Genomic DNA, 19,472 nt, shown 5'->3' with positions numbered 1-19,472 from the left:
TCTGAGGAAGCAGGCTTTCCCACGAAACAGCTGTTAGGCCATTTGATTCCCCGCCAGTTACTATGTGTGCAACTTTGTAAACAAATCCTGGAAGCCTACGTTTTGGTGCCCAGCGCTGTTCCTCTACTTCGATTGGCTGATTGGAGTCATAAATCAATTTTATAGATCAGTCCAACAGAATTTTCCAGTGTTCAACCGGAAGTTTTTATTGAATACTCTACAGAATCAAGAACTCATTTGAAGCATAAAAATCAAACAATTTGGTTACATTGTGTATGGCCACCTTTAAAGCAACATAAAACAGGCGTTACATTTTAATCACACACCTCAAAATATATCCTACAGCTTCATGAAATGCTACAAAATGATTCTTATAAATATCGCAACTCAGTAAGTCATGGGAAATACACATTTATTGCTTATAACATTTAGATTACCGTAAACTTAAAAAAAATCCAGTATAAAAATTATTTTAAAACATAGTAAAATTATTGCTTTCAATTTGAAAATTGCTGAATGCCTTCAGTTCAGGGAAAGGCGCGCAGAAATACTAACACAGAAGATGGATGCCCAGCTGTACAGGGAACTTGGAGAATCCTCAACATCCTATACTGCTAATATTCAGATGCCTATAGGAGTTTACAGGTACTTTAGTCATGCTATGTGGTCCTTTCCTGTGAAAAGCACTGAGGAGAATACTCCACATCTGACTTGGAGCTTAAATAGAGTCTGAAGCCTATTTTTTAATCTCTTTTTATTGAGCAGTTAGCTTCAGCATTAAAGTGAACCTCCGGTCTAAAAATCGACTCAGCAGCACTGAAAAGGCCTGGTGTTTCTTTAACAGTTTCACAGCATCTGAACTTTGTTTCTCTTCTACAAGCCTCATTTTTAGCTGCACAGAAGAAAACTGCCTGGGCTTTTTTCCCCTGATGCTGTGCAAAGCATGATGGGATTTCTGATTTTGTTGTTCTCGTTCTGCTGTTTTGGTGCAATTTTTTTTTACATTTTGAATTTGACATTTGAAGCCTAGGGTGTGCAGCTGGGAGGGGTAATCAGGACACAGGATAGTTGGAACTGTGTCTCCTGCCCCTTGTCACCTCCTTTCAACCAAAAAGATGGCTGCCCCCATGACAAAGATGGCAGCCCCCATGAGTCACAAACATTTCCCTGTTTTTTTTTTTAAACAGGGTGGGTAAGAAATTATATTACCTATCTATTCTAATTAACATAACTAATGTAACTTGATGACAGTATGTTTGTTTAGGCTGAAGTTCCCCTTTAAGATCGAAGCTGATTCGCCGCATCCCCGCCGCAGACCGAGGTGTTTATTCCCCTGAAATCCCAGGGCAAAATTCTGCAATTGCCGAATTTTGCTTCCCGGTAGAGGTGCAGTAGTTCTGCCTCTAATCCAGTCTATCTCCGCCTCATCCCACCCCTCCCAGTCTTCTTTCACTGAGAGGGGTGGGGAGAAGCGGAGATCGGCTGAGATTGACTGGATTGGATTAGAGGCAGAGCTACTGTGCACAGCTCTGCCTCCCCTGGGCAGCAAAATCTGTGACTTGTAAAGTCGTGGGATTTTGCCCCGGGATTTCAGGGGCATACATAGATGCATACAAAGCCTAATTAGTGGCGGAAAAAACAAGATATAGATCAATAAATTGTGATAAGTAGTGATAAAGTTATTAGCGAATGAATGAGAGGTGAAAATTGCTCTGATGCATAAGGTGAAAAATTCCCGCGGGCTGAAATGATTAAAGGGAGCAGTAACCAGGCAGCAGTGAGCAGTTACCAGGCAGCAGCGAGCAGTTACCAGGCAGCTGCAAGCAGTTGTGAGAGTTTGAGAGGCTTTTCACTGCCTATCAACTGCTCGAGGAAAAAGGGGCCTAAGGGCACATTTCCATTACACGCGATGCAATGCGGCTACATAGACACATCGCACCGCAGCTGAACTGAAACCAATGCACGGCAATGAAACCGTTTCCATTGCATGCTGGTTATGAGGAGTGATATGAGAATCTGCAGCATGCAGCCCGTCTCCTCCTATTCACTTCCGCATTAGGAGATGCGGAAGTGACGCGAATGGGAGCGGAAGTAATGTGTAGCAGCATCACAACCCTTCTGCTCCCATTCGCTAGTGGAAACGAGCCCTAAAACGTATTAAAGTAGGCAGACGTTTTCAACCTCTGACAATTACATTTTTTTCATATCGTTTATTGGATTAAAAAAAAAAGTGAATATTGGCTCATCTGTGTCTGCCATTATTCTTATACACAGCTAGTCCCCAGTTAACGATCAAGATAGGTACTGTAGGTTCGTTCTTAACCTGAATTTGTCCATAAATTGAAATACTGTGCCATCTCTGTTCCTTGTAACTTCTCTATGCCCCCTGTGCTTCCAATGTCCCCCTCTGTGCCATCTCTGTTCCCCTGTGCCTTCAGAGTCCCTTTCTGTGCCTCCTCTGCCACCTCTGTTCCCCTGTGCCTTTCCCCTTGTGTCCCTCTGTGCCACCTCTGCCTCCCATGTGTTCCTCTGCCCCCTTGTGCCTCCTTTTTCTCCCTTTGTGCCTCCTGTCACCTTGTGCCACTTTCCATCCCATTTTTACCCGCGCCCCTCCTGTGCTTCCCCAGCCCAGTATGTAATGCAGAGTATGGCACAGCAGCTGTGCTGTGCTTCTCTCACCTCCTCACTGTAGTAGAGAGATGTGCATCCTCTCCGCTTACTCTGGTGCCTGGCATCTACTCCTGCATGTAATCATGCAGCATGCAGCAGGAGATGCCAGGCACTAGAGTGAGCGGTGAGGAGGAAGCACAGCACTGCTCTCTGGCAGGAAGGTTATTGAAATATTGCTTTTGCTGCGCTATACTCTAGTGGACTGGGGTGCGCAGGAGGAGGGAGGGGGCGAGGACTAGGACACAGTTGTAGTTGAACCTTCTCCTTCCTCCTCTCACAACGTGATGCAACGGGTTCAGCGGGCCATTCGTATCGGTGTGTCGTTGTATCTAGAGCACTCCTTTATACTCCATACTCTTGAATTGTTGACTAGATATGCTGTTTTCATTATATGTAATATCAAATTATGTAGCTTATTTTATATGTTCATTATATGTTCAGTTTATGTTGCAGAAGGACTTCAAGACAACTTTAAACTCATCTTCATACAAGAACACTGAGGGAGGTCTATCAAGACAGGTGTAGTAAAAACCGGAGCAAACCTGGAGCTGTTGTCCAGAGAGACCAATCAGAATCCTCCTTTCATTCAACAATTAAACCTGATAGGCTGCTCTGGACAGCTTCACTTTTCTCAAGCTTCCTCTGCAGCTGTCAGGATAAATCAGCCCCGCTCTGCCCAAATATCCTTTAGAAAATAGAGAGTTTAAGCTATGCATCGGAAAAGTGATCTTCATCTCCTTCTTCAACGTACGTTGCCGGGAAGAAACCCTTCTTTCCATTTAGAGTTCCAAACCACCATCCATCCTCACTCCTCTTGTGAATTATAATCTGGTCACCTGCGCACACAAATAATGCATTTAATGTCACAATTTACGCCAGTCTCAGAATAAGCCTGCAAGTACGTTAGTATAGGAAGTGTTTACATGTTTACATTATATCCTGATATTGTGATCCTGATGTATGTGTGCCATCTCTTCCTGCCTGACACAGATTTCTGCCTTTGCTCATTTAGAAGATTTCAGGTAAAATTCTTTCTGTTTTAAGAAAGCAAACTTTTGTTTTTCTTGGCATTTTAGTAAGGGGGCTTTTAGGACCATTGTAGTCCCTTACACACTCCACTGAGTTCTGGGTCACCATGAGCTTGCTGCTTAGTCTGTACCTCTCGGTGTTACAAGCCCTACTCCATAGAGCCATAGTAATCCATGCCATACACTGATGAGGATCAAACAATCCAAAACAGTCTGTATGCATGTTGGATTATTATGGCTCTGTACAAATTAACAAGCTGACACATCATTGCATTCCAGCGGTTCTGGAGGTGTGTTTAGCTTCTAAGGGTAACAATGGTGAATTTGCATATATTCAGCAGTGATGCATTGTGGGAGACATCTCAAGCTCACTCCAACCTGAATTATCGCAAATTCTTTCTGTTTTAAGAAAGCAAACTTTTGTTTTTCTTAGCATCTTAGTAAGGGGGCTTTTAGGACCATTGTAGCCCCTTACACACCCCAATGAGTTCTGGTTCACCATGAGCTTGCTGGTTAGTCTGTATGCTAGTTTGACCTCTACATTTTTATCACTACTAAACAATTTCTTTTGCCTGATGTCGGCCGTGACTCTAGATCTGATCTTTCTGAAAAAAAAAGGAGGCAGAAGTGTATCTGAGTTGGGGGATAGAAAAAAAATTATACAAACCTGGGGCTTCATCCAGCCCTCGTCAGGCTGATCGTTCTCTTGCTATCCTTCCATGATGCCTGGATCCTCCGCTGTTCGGCCGAGTAATACCATCAGTCGGGGATGGATGGAGTCACTGAGAGCGTTCTGTGCCTGCGCAGTAGTACTGGGGCATGCACGCGGCCACGCATGTGCAGTACGCCCCGATTAGAATAATTACTGTGCCAAACAGTGGAGGATCCAGGCAATGCAGGAGGACGGTGAGGCAGCGATCAGCTTGAAGGGGGCTGGAGGAAGACCCAGGTATGTATATTTTTTTTCTTTTGGATAGATACTGTGTTAAAGCGCAAAAGAAAATCTAACAGTCACCATTAGCGGTAATGGGATAACAAAGGTTAATGTTCATGAACTACAAAAAGAAAAGGAAAATTTCTATCCTTGCAATGAGTTAGCATATAAGGAAGGATCCGCAAGCCAGACTTGGCTGATGAAAAAATGGATGTTCTTTATTTGAAAATCCACAAGACAAGGTGCAATAAAATCACAGGATCAACTGACGTGTGTCGGGCTTACAATCTGCCCTTAGTCATAGTTAAAAACTATAAACCAAATAACTATGACTAAGGGCAGATTGTAAGCCCGACACGCGTCAGTTAATCCTGTGATTTTATTGCACCTTGTCTCATGGATTTTCGAATAAACAACAGCCATTTTTTCATCAGCCAAGTCTGGCTTGCGGATCCTTCCTTACTTACTTAGAGAATGGCCTGGCTTCCCAGATCCTGCACCAACTGGTATGAAAATCAAGGGGGTAGAGCGTGCATGAACTTGTTCCTTTGCAATGAGTTAGCATACACATTCCTCAGATTCAAATATCCCCCCTTCCCAACTGGTGACGTGTAGAGTTTTTTGCATGGTGTGCAACTTGGGCAATGGGCCCACTCAAGCATTCTATTGGATGTAACTACAGGGGAGCAGCCCCTGCAATCGCAGGGGGAGCCCAGAGCTGGGGGGACACAACTACTGAGCTTCCCTTCCTCCGATACACGGGACTATACTTCAGAGCAGGTGTTTTTATGTCTTCACTTGTTATGGGTGTGAAGTTTATGATGCCACACTTGTTTTATGGCCCTTGTGAGATGGGCCCCAAGACCGTGAAGGGCACCAAGGGGAGGCAAGGGCAGGGGTGTGAACATGGGGTGGGCAATCAAAGATTCACTGGGGGTCCTCATGAATTGTAGTTACGCCACTGCACTCTATACATCACACCTTACATGGAACACCAAAACCTTCCAAAGATAACCAGTGGCAGAGAGTATAGAGTATAACCAACGGGTGAGAACAGATTGTTAATGGTTAACACTATTCAAAGCGTATACGTATAGAAAGGAATATTACCAGCACAGCACCAATAAAAAGCTAATACAGTGGTTGAAAGAGTGTCCCTGGTGGGCCCCCATGGTTTAAGGGCCCATATGTGGCTGCACCCTCCGCATCCCCTATCGCTATGCTACTGCCAGGGGCGTAGCAATAGGGGTTGCAGAGGTAGCGACCGCATCGGGGCCCTTGGTCCAGAGGGGCCCCGAAGGGCCCTCCCTCAACTACAGTATAAGCTCTCTATTGGTCCTGTGCTCATAATAATCACTTCAATAGATACTTTGAATAGTGGTAATCCTTAACAAACTGTTTCCCATCCTTTTCTTGCACCTTTGACACTGTAGTTGCCCTTGGCAGGTTTTGGTGCGCCGTATCAATTGTTACTTATAGAGTGCTTGGGGGGGCCCCATTGTAAAACTTGCATCGGGGCCCACCGCTCTTTAGCTACGCCACTGGCTACTGCTCTCTTTTCAGGCTCTCTTTAAAGGGATCTGAGCAGCTTCTGCTTTCAAATAGCTAAAAGGGCTGACATGTTTGAGAAGCTTACTTCCCCTGCTCCCTTTTCACTGCCGTTATCCAGCCTTGGTGTGAAGTTCAACAAGTCACTTATCTCTTGGAAGTACAGTCTTCCCCCTCCTCACACCTCCCTAATGCTTAATGGGTTTGTTTGAATTTTAGCTTGTGGTCAATGAAGGCGCGTACACATGCTGGATTCCTGCAAACGACGAGCCGATCTGTCAAAACCAGCCTTATCAGCCTGCCGACAGACTGTATACACTGGCAAACTGTCAGCAGAACGGCCGCCCCGTGGGCGGGTCTGACGACCCATCGTTTGCAGGAATCCGGCGTGTGTGCGCGCCTTTAGAGTCCTTATCAGCCTTCCTTTTTCTGTTGCTTGTGACCAACTGCTCGGCTGGAGAAAAAGGATTACTGCCTGTAATTTTAACCCTTAAAGGAGAACTGTAGTGAGAGGTATATGGAGGCTGCCATATTTATTTCCTTTTAAGCAATACACATTGCTTGGCAGCCCTGATGATCTATTTGGCTGAAGTAGTGGCTGAATCACTCCAGAAACAAGCAGCTAATCTTGTCATATTTGTCAAAATTGTCAGAAAAACCTGATCTGCTGCATGCTTGTTCAGGGGCTATGGCTGAAAGTATTAGAGGCAGATGATCAGCAGGATAGCCAGGTAACTGGTATTGCTTAAATGGAAATAAATATGGCAGCCCCCATACACCTCTCTCTACAGTTCTCCTTTAACCTCCCTAGAGTTCTGATTATATGCGGCGCACGGCCACGGGAGGTTTTTTTTTAACCTAATTCTTTTTTTCATGTAGCTAGCCTAGCGCTAGCTACATGATTCCCCCCTCCCTGCAGCATCCCCCTACCTCTTCCGATCGCCGCCGGCGATCATACCCATCAGGAAATCCCGTTCTGATCGGGATTTCCTGCAGGGATTCCTCTGTCGTCATGGCCCTACCTCTTCCGATCCCCGCCGGCGATCATACCCATCAGGAAATTTCCTGCAGGGATTCCTCTGTCGCCATGGCGACAAACGGAATGACGTTATCGACAGGGAGCCCTGATCCACCCCATAGCACAGCCTGGCTTTGATTGGCCAGGCTGCGCAAGGGGTCTGCGGGGAGGGGGCCTTTTTCGAAGCAGGTAGTGGCGGATCGGCGGCGATCGTAAAAACACGCAGCTAGCAAAGTGCTAGCTGCGTGTTTCAAAAAAAAAATTATTCAAATCGGCCCACCAGGGCCCGAGCAATCCACCACGGCGTTACTGGACGAGCTGAGTTCGTCCGTAACGCCCAGCAGGTTAGATGTAAAAAGATGAGGTAAAATGAAAGTTTTTTTTAAATAATGAACCATATTTTTAGCATGCATTTCTAATTTGCTATCCAGCTGACCTGGAAGTTAAAAATGATGCTCGGTTCCCTTTAAGCCGACGTTCACCCCCTCCACGGTGCCAGCATAGAATAAAGTAGACTATAAAAGCAGTTTATTGCATCCATACCTTTCTGTAAGCTCAGCTCATCGTTCCTCTGAGGCTTATACGGGTACATAACATGACATAACCCATTATTACCATCCTCCATATCTGTGAATAGAGCCAAAGGGTAACATGTCTTCACTCATATAATATAATACAACTTTACAGTACCGGCTATTGAATTTGTTCCTGAACACACAGTCTTACTTGCACAACTAAATGTGTTACATGTCATATATAAAGTCTTGAAATTAAATTCCACTATTGCTGAAAATTGTCTAAAGACTGCATATCAAATGCTGCATAAAAAATTTGCAGTTCAATGCCATTAAAACCTAAAGGAAACCTAAACTGATAGCAAAAAGGATGGTGCATGCACAGAATGACTGTAGGGGGCTGCAAGAAGCCCCAGGCAAGTAAAACTGTATTTTTTTCTGTCTGACTTTAGATTTCGTTTAAATACCACCAGAAAACGGTCATCCTCCCGTCAGCTGAAACATTTTGTTTTGTTTTGAGCTGAAAAATCGTACAGGACTTGCAGCCTGCTCAATGCCCCTCCATAGCTCCCAACTGTCCCTCTTTTGGAGGGACTGTCCCTCTTTGGGAGCCCTGTCCCTCTGTCCCTCTGTCCCTCTTTCCTCCTCATTTGTCCCTCTTTCAGGACTTTTTCCCTCTTTCTATGTAAATATATATATTTCTCTAATAAAAATGTGTTTGATTGACTCTAAACTTTATTCCCATCCTTTAAATTGATATATTACTAATTTTAAAATGCTAATATGAAGGAAAATGAACCAGGATATACAGGACCAGTGTGGTTTGAATTATAAAACAACATATTTTTCTTATGAACTCTTTATGGTATGCGTGGCTACGGGTGTGGCGGGGCGTGATCAGGGGTGTGGCTTAAGTGTCCCTCTTTCTCATCTCAAAAAGTTGGGAGGTATGCCCCTCTGTTATCCATTTGTAGCATGCATGTGCACACATGACAACGCAACTCATCTTTCACTATGGAGAAAGGCCAGAACTACCAGGAAGTTCTGTCTCTTCTACTATGCTGCCTGTACCAATGCTAGATCAGGGAGCAAACATCTAGGTGGAGGGGGTGGACCAGGAAAATACCGGTGAAGATGGAAGAATGAGGAGAGACAGAACTGCATCCCCAGGGACTTCAGCAGCAGCACTAACTAAAAAGAGGGGTCTGAGAAGAAGAGAAGATTTTCACAGGCAAGTATGCATCATTTAATGTGAACATGTCCCATGCCCCATTGTTCTGGTTCTAGAAATGCACATGGAAAGTCCATTTAAATATACACAAGGCCACAAAGGCCTGGGCTTTGAGCAGCTGCAGGCCAAGGGGGGCGCCTGAACATGAAAGAGGGGTTGCTACATATGAAGGAGTAAGCTACAAATGGGGATCAACACATGAAAAAGGAAAAATGATGCCCAAGAGAGCCATTTATGAAAGAGATGTGCTGTAGTACATGGATAAAGATGGGACAGTATGAGCTATGGGCACATTAAATGAAAGAATTTAATTGGTTAAGCAAATCAAATTATATATAATGGAATAGTACGATATGACCACGTTAAGGTGTTACATAGATTACATGAAAGGTGTGATAAATGTAAAGGAAGGTTAGAGACATATGTAATTAGAGTGGCTACATGGAAAGTTTTTCTTTTTGTTTTATTATTTTTCATAGTATGTAACGCCATCAGGCTATGTAGGGTAAGATTGTACGCGTGGAACTAATGTACTGGCACCTTTGCCCCACTGGATGACTATGTGGGGACGTTAAGGGGAGGTGTGGGTCTGGTGAGCCACAAGATTACACGCAAACAGAAAGCCCTTAGGACCGCGGCGGTATGTGCATACATGTGTGTGGAGCCGTTAGCACACGTCACACGTAGATGGGAGAGTCTGAATCGTGGCATTATGACGCATGATCAGACGCTTAGATATAAATATTGGAAAGAATAACACATTCAGAGTATTAATAGAGGGAGTCAGCGCGGTTCATATATAATCATGCTGGGTACAGAGAGGAAGTTTGAATTCAAAAGGGAGGTAATTATGCAAATTACCATGGCCGGGCACATATAGGCTTGGTGAGACGTGTGACCCTCAACCCCTGATTAGTCATTGGATAACAAAACCGGTAGGGCGGAGCCAGGGTCACACACTAAACCAGCACATGGGAAGGAGATGTGGAACCCAGCAAAGAGATTGTGATATACAACATTGTCAAATGTGATTTAAATTGTACGTGTATTATTTTTTTCAAACTGTTTTTATTAAATTAACGGTTTTGCACATTTTGGCCCTATTTTCAGTTCACCTTAAAGAAAACCTAAACTGAAAATTAAAAGTCAAAATAAGCATACACAAGTCATACTTACCTTCCATGTAGTCTACTCCTCAGTGTCTTTCTCCTGTCCCGCGTCCTGTTTGTTCACTGTGATCAAGGGAATTTTCTGTCCTCCATTTTGAAAATGGCCATTACCCATAACAGCTTTCTGGTCAGCACACAGTTAAACTGTAACATCGCCCACTTGAGCCATAGGGAAACATGGACAGCAACTGAACTGGAAGGGATTATTGTCAGAAGAAAATGGTGAGCTTCTGAAAGGAACTGATGGCAAGCTAACTATGTAATGTTAATTTGAAGTTACCTCATGTGTTTATTTTAAATATTTTTACTCAGTACAGGTTCTCTTTAAAGATAAGCCCAGGTGGCAGTTACTGACTGAAATTCAAGTTAGCGCTGGTGAGCATGGGCATATGGGGGGAGTGCCCAAGTCCCTTACCGTGCACTCAGGGCGGGATTTACATCACAGAAGCCTATAGGTACAGATGTCCTGGCACCCTAGACTCCGCCCTCCATGAACCAGCAAACCCCCACCCAACCCCACTGAAGGGTGATCTTGTCAGTGGATTGCTGAGAGCTGAGTGAGTGACCTTTGAAGGAGGGAGGGAGGCACTGAGGAGGGGGGGGGGGGGGAAGAGTAAGAGCCACCTTTCCATCATCAGGCGTCTGTAGACACTTGCCTATAGTGCCTTATGGTAAATCCAGCCCTGCGTGCACTGTTCCCAGGGCTGAGTGAGTGTACCTTCACAAACAAGGGTGTTCTCTCTTTTGATTAAAAGCAGACTATAAACATGTGAATTTTTATGTATATTTAAAGGTGTATCCTAGGATGGTCTATAGGATTAATGAAGAAATCTGAGGACTGAGCGCTACTGTATATTACAGTGAGTACATGGATGATACACATGGAATGGGGGCTGCACATGGAATGGGAGGGGCACTGCTGCAAAGAAAAGGGAGCCGCTACATACTTGGCCTAATCTGGCCTTGAGTACACCTGACCCGAGGCAAAGCTACCTAAGTTAAGCACAGAGGGATGTGCAAGCTGGATCTGCAAAACCACTGTGCTACATCTGTTTCTCTTCTCATTTCCTCCCAGTCCCCACTCACATTTCCAGACAGGAACAGGCAGACTCATGGCAGTGTTCTCTCCTAACACCCTTCCATTCCCCACCCCACTCCTGATTTGAAGTCAGGAAAGTTAAACTTAAAAAAAAAAAAAAGTCATTCCGTGAGCCTCCAGTCAGCTGCGGCACCTTTCCTGTAGCTGTATGCGTGGGCCTGCGATGTTCGCCTTATGATTGCGTTCCTGTGCCTGGGAGCATTTTGTGATTGCACAGTATATAAAAATTGCTACTACACATGCGCAAAACGTTCATGGCCACAGGGCCGTGCATGCACAGTGGCCTGCGTTTGGCCACAACTGACCAGTGTATAGAGGCGCGCTGCGGCTGACTGGAGGGTTCGCAGTCCCCCCATGTAGTCTTCTGCAGACCTATATAAATGGCAGAGCGCTGTCTGGGAGTGAGCAATTGTTAATCTTGTGTGGCAATCAGCTTGAAAGGGTAGTGTGGGTGAATTCCCTGGTGGTGGCAGCTCCAGGGCTTGCCTGCGCAATGGCATTGCATGCAGGTTTGGGGGGGCCCTGGGTGGTGGCAGAGCTGGGGCCCCCACCGGCCATGTGCACCAGTGTTTATGTGTTTCTATATTTACCAGAGCTGCTTCCTTGTCCTCTCCCGGAGCCCCGGTGAGAGAAGCGTTTGGTTAGGCCTCTTGGTGGTTTGCTGGGGTGATCCATTTCATCAGGTTGTACGTAGTTATTGCTTGAGGAGTTTCTATAGCCGGAGCTCCTGGTAGACGTCCTCACGCTGGACCCTCGCTGCAGCTTACTGGTGTTTATAGAGCGGGAAATTTGCACAGAACACGTCTGACACCCCTGTGAGAGAGAAATACAGAAACAGCCTAAGAATTCTGCCCTTCAATAGCTCTCAAATAGACGACCATGATGACAAGCAGTCAATCAAGGCCACCATAATAGCTTCATCTTATTCCGCACTGCATCAGCCCCTATAGAAGACGAGATGGTTGTTTTCACTGTCATCACCACACAATGAATAACTGCCTTCTTCTATATTAACAGAGCTGAAGTGCCTCACAAACCTTGTTATCAGTTGTATTCATCCGATACACAGCACAGAGGCCGAGGAGGGAAATATAACAGATACTGATGCATTTATTTGCTAAAGTAGTAGTGCAAACCGCATCGACAGAGCAACAACTAAAGAGGTTTTGTTGTAAAAAAAGACACAGGAGCTAATTTATCAATACAGGTGCAAGAAAAACAAAAACTGAGAAAAGAGGATCCACTTCTGACACGCCACGCATGCTCACTGGGAAGCACATGCACAGTCCTTGCAGAAAGGACATCGTACATATATTTGTTAAATGTGTGGGTGGGCCAGCATGGGGCTGCTGTGAGACCAACTAATACGGTAGGGAGCTATGAGCAGGCACATGTACTCTTTGCCTGTTTAGTTTAAAGCGGTATTGTCACCATAAAAATCAAATTTCAACAGCAACTGGTCTGAGTGTATTAAGTGATAAAGATGCTAATCCTGCATTCAAAACTTGCAAAACTTTTTCTGCTGTTATGGTTTGGAGTTATCGCATACTTAAAGGGGAACTTCTGCCTAAACAAACATACTGTCATTAAGTTACATTAGTTATGTTAATTAGAATAGATAGGTAATATCATTTTTACCCACCCTGTTTTAAAAGAACAGGCAAATGTTTGTGATTCATGGGGGCTGCCATCTTTGTCGTGGGGGCAGCCATCTTTTTGGTTGAAAGGAGGTGATAAGGAGCATAAGACACAGTTCCAACTGCCCTGTGTCCTGATAACCACTCCCAGCTGCACACGCTAGGCTTCAAATGTCAAATTCAAATTGTAAAAAAAAAAAAAAAAATTGCACCAAAACAGCAGAACGAGAACAACAACATCAGAAATCCCATCATGCTTTGCACAGCATCAGGGGAAAAATGCCCGGGCAGTTTTCTTCTGTGCAGCTAAAAATGAGGCTTGTATAAGAGAAACAAAGTTCTGATGCTGTGAAACTGTTAAAGAAACACCAGGCCTTTTCAGTGCTGCTGAGTTGATTTTTAGTCTGGAGGTTCACTTTAAGGAGCACTGGCTCTAGTGCCAAACAGTGCCAAACAGTTGAATGCTGGGAGTTATTTTTATCTATTATATATTCCTCCTCTTCCATTTATTTCCCTGCCTAGCTTCTTATCTGAAGCACGATCCCCTGCTAACTTGTGTTTACAAGCAAGGCTGAGGTGACTCAGCAATTGGAGGATAAGACGGTGCAGTTCCTAGTATACACCTCGGTGGGAGTGTCTGAAGACTCTGGAAAAGAGGGCAGCTAATGAATACACAATGAGCAAGGGAGGGGGGAAAACAAGAGTCAGGGAGGATAAGATGTCAGCATTAGCTTGGCAAAATGGCAACTGCCTACAATAGGATTTTCTGGAGGTGTAATGGTTAAGGGCTCTGCCTCTGACACAGGAGACCAGGGTTCGAATCTTGGCTCTGCCTGTTCAGTAAGCCAGTGCCTATTCAGTAGGATACCTTAGGCAAGTTTCCCTAACACTGCTACTGCCTATAGAGCGCGTCCTAGTGGCTGCAGCTCTGGCGCTTTGAGTCCGCCAGGAGAAAAGCGCAATATAAATGTTATTTGTCTTGTCTTGTCTTGCTTTTCCTTTATAAAATTCACAGGAATCATTATGTGGATAGCACAATACATCTGTTATGTAAGTAGAAGTAGTATTTATCTACTTATATATCTGTTTTTTATATCTAGGTTAGCATGGGTGTTGCTTGGCTTGTTCTTTAAAGGGAAGGTTCAGGGTGGCTCTTAAAAAAATAAAAATGCCCATCCACTTACCTGGGGCTTCCTCCAGCCGTGGGCAGCCAGGACGTGCCCTCGGCGCCGCTCCGCAGGCTCCTGGTCCCCTCCGGTGGCCGACCCGACCTGGCCAGGCTGGCTGCCAGGTCGGGCTCTTCTGCGTTTCAAAATGCGCCTCACGGGGGCGCGCTGACGTCATCGGACGTCCTCCGGGCTGTACTGCGCAGGCGCAGAACTACTTTTTTTTATTTCTTATTTGTTACATTTCCATGATTTTAATTAGAAATGCTGCAATGTGTATTTATAGCCACTTGTCACTAGGGGGCAGTGTGAGACAATAACAGAGGACTTTTGCTTTCAGTTTCTATATTTTCTGCTAGCAGAGAGACATCAAAGCATTCCAAGAATTTACAGCTCATCGGGTTCTGCAGATTAAGGTCAAAAGCAGTGCATTTATCTCAAACGAGATAACTCGATTGAGGCTGCTAATTTAAGGCTATTTTCTGCGAATGCAAGAGAAATCCCAAATGCCTGGAGAAATCCCATGCAAACACAGGGTGAACATACAAACTTCATGCAGATACTTTTCTGATCTGAGGATCAATCTGGGAATCTAGTGCTGCTAGGCAAAAGTGCTATCCTCCTAACCACCTTTCAAGGAATACAGACACATTTTTTCAGCTGCAATTTCCTAATTTGAATATGACTGTACCTTTTCTTTCCACTTGCTCATGCGCTCGGTACACGGGTGCATAGGGACCGGCTGCTGCTCCAGCTCTGCTAATGCCGAGGACAGTTTGTAGTGATTTGCTTCAAGAAGGTTTATTCTCAGGCTGGTCTGTAAAATTACACACACATAGCTCATTACTCAACACTTCAGGAAAACATTGTGTTTTTGTTATGTATAGTCTGTTAAAGAGACTCTGAAGCGAGAATAAATCTCGCTTCAGAGCTCATAGTTAGCAGGGGCATGTGTGCCCCTGCTAAAACGCCGCTATCCCGCGGCTAAACGGGGGTCCCTTCACCCCCAACCCCCCCCCCCCCCCCTGCAAAATCAACGACCAACTTGGTCGTAAATTTTTGGCTCTTCCTGGAGGCAGGGCTAACGGCTGCAGCCCTGCCTCTCAGCGCGTCTATCAGAGGCGCATTGCCGCCTCACCCCCGCCCCTCTCAGTGAAGGAAGACTGAGAGGGGCGGGGGAGAGGCGGAGGTACACGTCTGATAGACGCGCGGGAGGCAGGGCTGCGGCAGTTAGCCCTGCCCCAATGCGGAAGCGTTCCCCCGCTGCACGAAGGGGATTTGGGGGATCAGGGACCCCCGTTAAGCCACGGGATAGCGGCGTTTTAGCAGGGGCACACATGTCCCTGCTATTATGAGGTCTGAAGCAAGATTTATTCTCGCTTCAGACTCTCTTTAAGCCTTTACTAGATTATTATTGCAGTTTTGAGCAGTGGAGTAGCTAAGGAGCTTTGGGCTCCAGTGCAAGTTCTTCATTGGTTCCCCCAAGCATTCTATACATGCATTCTATACATAACAATTCATATGGTGCAACAATTCCTGGCAAGGACATCCACAGTGTAAGAGGTGTAAGCAGAGGAGGGGAGGGAACAGTTCATTAATGATTACCATTATTCAAAGCATCTATAAAAGTGATCATTACCAGCATAGTACCATTGAAGAGCTAATACTGTGGATAAGGGAGGACCCCTAGTGGACCCCTTTGGCATACCTTCCAACTTTTTGAGGTGAGAAAGAGGGACACTTAAGCCGCACCCCTGACCACGCCCCCACCCCACCCCACCACACCCGCAACGCCCCTAGTCATGCATACCATAAAGAGTTCATAAGAAAAATATGTTGTTTTATAATTTAAACCACACTGGTCCTGTATATCCTGGTTAATTTTCCTTCATATTAGCATTTTAAAATTAGTAAGAGTAAATATAGCAGAGTAAATATACCTGCTCCAGCACCTCATCTCAGTGCTGGTCGTAATGGAGAAAGCTACGCTTACGGATCATTACGCGTAATTTTACGCTATTACGCATTACGAAATTACGCTTACGGCATAGACATTCAATTTCGGTACATGTCTATAATTACGCATAGCACTTACGCAATTACGTAAGTATACCGTAATTCAGGTTATTACGTTATAGGCTTACGCGTAAAATCCTACTAGCAATTAATGCGTAAGGTCATGCTGCCAAGCGGAAAAGTTGACGCATGGATCAATGTTAGGTAGCCGCCGACTTTAAGGGTTAATAGCAAAGCCCCCTTAAGTGCTAAGAGCCTCAAATTTGGAGAATATATTAAGGAGATCAGAAGGAATAAGAGGAAAAAAATTTTTTTCAAAAAGACCTTATAGTTTTTGAGAAAATCGATGTTAAAGTTTCAAAGGAAAAATATATACATTTAAAAACCCGCCGACTTTAACGGTTAATAGCAAAGCTCGCCGCTCACCCGCCGGCCGCCACATACACGCTAGTCCCCGCCGGCTCCCGCCGTCCACTCCGCCCACACCTGTCACTCATATACATTGTAATAACTTTGTTACATTGTAACTGATTAGTATATTTCCGAGGATATTGCGTGGGAACTGGCTTTTAAAGGGACAGGTAAGTATGAATGGTTAATTAAGAATATTAAAGGGCTTTTTTCGTGGTTATGTTTTTTGTTCAATTAAAATACTTTTTCTATGTGTTTGTGTGTTTATTTACTTTTAACTCTTAAAGGAAATGGGTAAGGGGTACTACAAGTACCTCTATACTCATTTCTCCTGGGAGGGGGGTGGGCATCTGGGGGACCCCTTTTTAAAGGGGACTCCCAGATGCCACCATGAACCCCTCCCCAGGAAATCACGGCCTCCACCTCCACCGCCCATCGGAGGTGGAGAAGAGCCCCTTGTCCTTGGATTGGACAAGGGCTCGGAGGGGGAGGGGAAAGCTTGGCTGCCCCTCCCCTTCCGAGACCCCCCAATCCATGGACCATGCGGGCTGGTATAGTCAGGGTGCGGACCCCCACGCGGCCGGTGCTCCGCATTCTGGCTATCCCAGTCTGCATGGGGGACAAGGGGTTAAAGAGGTCTGGGAGGGGGGACCCCACGTCGTTTTTTTTTTTATATTTCCCACACTCAGAACGAAGTAAGTAAAACTCTTCCCACTTTGGGGAATCTATGAAAATAAAACACTATTGTTACCTGTGCAAAAAAAACTGACATTTTCCGCATTTAAAAGACATTTTCGCCCTTGAAACTTAAAAATCAATTTTCTCAAAAACTATAAGGTCTTTTTGAAAAAAAAATTTTTCCTCTTATTCCCACTGATCCCCTTAATATACCCTGTGAATTTGGTGTTCCTAAATTTTAAGCAGGCTTTGCTATTAACCGTTAAAGTCGGCGGGTTTTTAAATGTATATATTTTTCCTTTGAAACTTTAACATCGATTTTCTCAAAAACTATAAGGTCTTTTTGAAAAAAAAAAATTTCCTCTTATTCCTTCTGATCTCCTTAATATATTCTCCAAATTTGAGGCTCTTAGCACTTAAGGGGGCTTTGCTATTAACCCTTAAAGTCGGCGGCTTTTTTATATTATACGGGAGCGTAATATTACGCGATTACGGCAGACTGTGTAATTTCAATGGGAGTTTACTGTCTTACGCGTAATTTGTTGCGCGTAAAACGTAACCCTACGGTCTACGCGTAATTAATTACGCGTAATACCGTAACCTTACACGTAACGCTTACGGTGCATTTGTAGTGAATTACGATGCGTAATTACGCTAATGCGTAATTTCGGCCCAGCACTGCCTCATCTCCTTTACTCTTCACTGCAGCTGTTAAAGTTCACCCAGGGGTGGCAGATGGTACACAGAGGTAGGTTCCCTGCTGCAGGACATGCCTCTGTGTCCCCTCCGCGCCGCTCTCTACTACCCCACCGCCGCGATATCACCCCCCAAATTTGGCGACATGTGATTGTTTCAATTTCAAGGGGAAGGGAGAAGAGGTATTACTTGCTTTAACGCCCACTGGGGGGTTCTTGCAGGCCTACCGCCAGGGCCGGATTTAGGCCAAGGCCACCTAGGCCATGGCCTAGGGCACCACAGAAGCAGGGGCACCAAAACAGCAGGCTAAACTGGTGCAGCATTTGCAAGCTTGCAAATGCTGCAATGCAGGGAGATCAGGCGAGTGCCTGACCGCAGTACTCTGCTGCTAGCCACCTGTGCAGCAGCCACCTTGCTTTCTGTGCACGCTTGCATTGTGGCCAGCGGCTATGGACTTGGGGAAGAGGAAGCTTCTGCACTGGAGACGAGTGGAGAAATGAGTGACACTGATGGCTACTGCGGTGTGAAGGCGAGCTGGCTGTCTATACTAAAAAGGTGGGAGTGTGGAAAAAGGAGGGATTCAGGGAGTCATCTGGCTACCTATACTGGAGGGAAAGGGGGAGGGGTCATCTGGCTACATATACTAGAGGGAAAGGGGGAGGAGTCATCTGGCTACCTATACTAGAAAGAAGGGGGAGGGGTCATCTCGCTACCTATACTGAAGGGGGGCGGCTGGTGACAGTGGCCTAGGGCGATAAAGAGTACAAATCCGGCCCTGCCTACCGCAACTGCCATTAGGCAGCTCTGCCTCTCTCTGGCTGCTTCCCCTGCCGCTCCTCCGCCTTCCTGCACACTGCTCTGTGTGGGAGATGTTATAATTTAAGTAGGCCTCAGTTATTTGGCCTGAGTTTTATGTAAAAGGCTTGTCCGCAGAGTATGCCTTTAAAATAAATAGAGTTTCTTGTGATGCAGGTAGAAGCATCTCGGTGTCTCCGTGTAGCAGATGATGCACGCAGATACCGAGAACATGTTCCTGAAAGAAGGCCACAGGCCTGCACTGACCTCGACATGTACACCACGAGAACAATCAACATAGGCCATGTTTACCAAAATACCACATTCCAGTAAGTAAGGGAAAAGTGACATTAAATATTAATCGAGTAGGTGGGTATTATGACACCACGAGGGGGCTCAGCCAATAGTCGGGTCTGGGGGATGGTGAAGATGAGGTCACATTTAACTCTTTCCTAGTCGGTATTAAAGAAGCGGACGAGCTGAAAGAGCTCATTCTGATTCCTGCTCTGCTTCCTACATTCCTACTATGCTGACTGGGACCTCTAAGTATTTTCATTCTTCATGTAATCTGATCTAATGTATGTTGTACATAGGTAGTCTAGTGTAACATAGGTTAGAAAGAAGGTAAATGACTAACATTCAGGAGGAAGGTTAGTTAAGAGCTGTAACGCCAAGGACTTAAAGAGAATCTGTACTCTAATATTCTTACAATAAAAAGCATACCATTCTATTCATTATTTTCTCCTGTGCCCCTCTGTGCTGTTTCTGCCACTCTCTGCTGCAATCCTGGCTTGTAATTAACAGTTTTAGGCAGTGTTTACAAACAAACTAACCAGCTTCTAATAGGCTCAGCTAAGCATA

The 19,472-nt window shown here is 45.2% G+C and overlaps 1 protein-coding gene across 1 annotated transcript in view; it reads right to left on the bottom strand.

Annotated features, from left to right (window-relative positions):
• Positions 1-395: 395 nt before the first annotated feature.
• The window catches only part of NOSTRIN (nitric oxide synthase trafficking), an 86,868-nt gene continuing 67,791 nt past the window's right edge, over positions 396-19,472 (bottom strand). The window contains exons 13-16 of the mRNA XM_068245593.1: positions 14,707-14,832; positions 11,803-12,025; positions 7,742-7,825; positions 396-3,506 (exon numbers count right to left, since the gene is read on the bottom strand). Coding sequence (XP_068101694.1) covers positions 3,379-3,506; positions 7,742-7,825; positions 11,803-12,025; positions 14,707-14,832 — 561 coding nt within the window. The 3' untranslated portion in view covers positions 396-3,378. The remainder of the gene's footprint in view (positions 3,507-7,741; positions 7,826-11,802; positions 12,026-14,706; positions 14,833-19,472) is intronic.

This window comes from Hyperolius riggenbachi, chromosome 7, assembly GCF_040937935.1.
Source record: "Hyperolius riggenbachi isolate aHypRig1 chromosome 7, aHypRig1.pri, whole genome shotgun sequence".
Taxonomy (NCBI): domain Eukaryota; kingdom Metazoa; phylum Chordata; class Amphibia; order Anura; family Hyperoliidae; genus Hyperolius; species Hyperolius riggenbachi.
The sequence above is the reverse complement of the archived record's forward strand: the minus strand, read 5'-3'. Positions and strand labels throughout refer to the sequence as shown.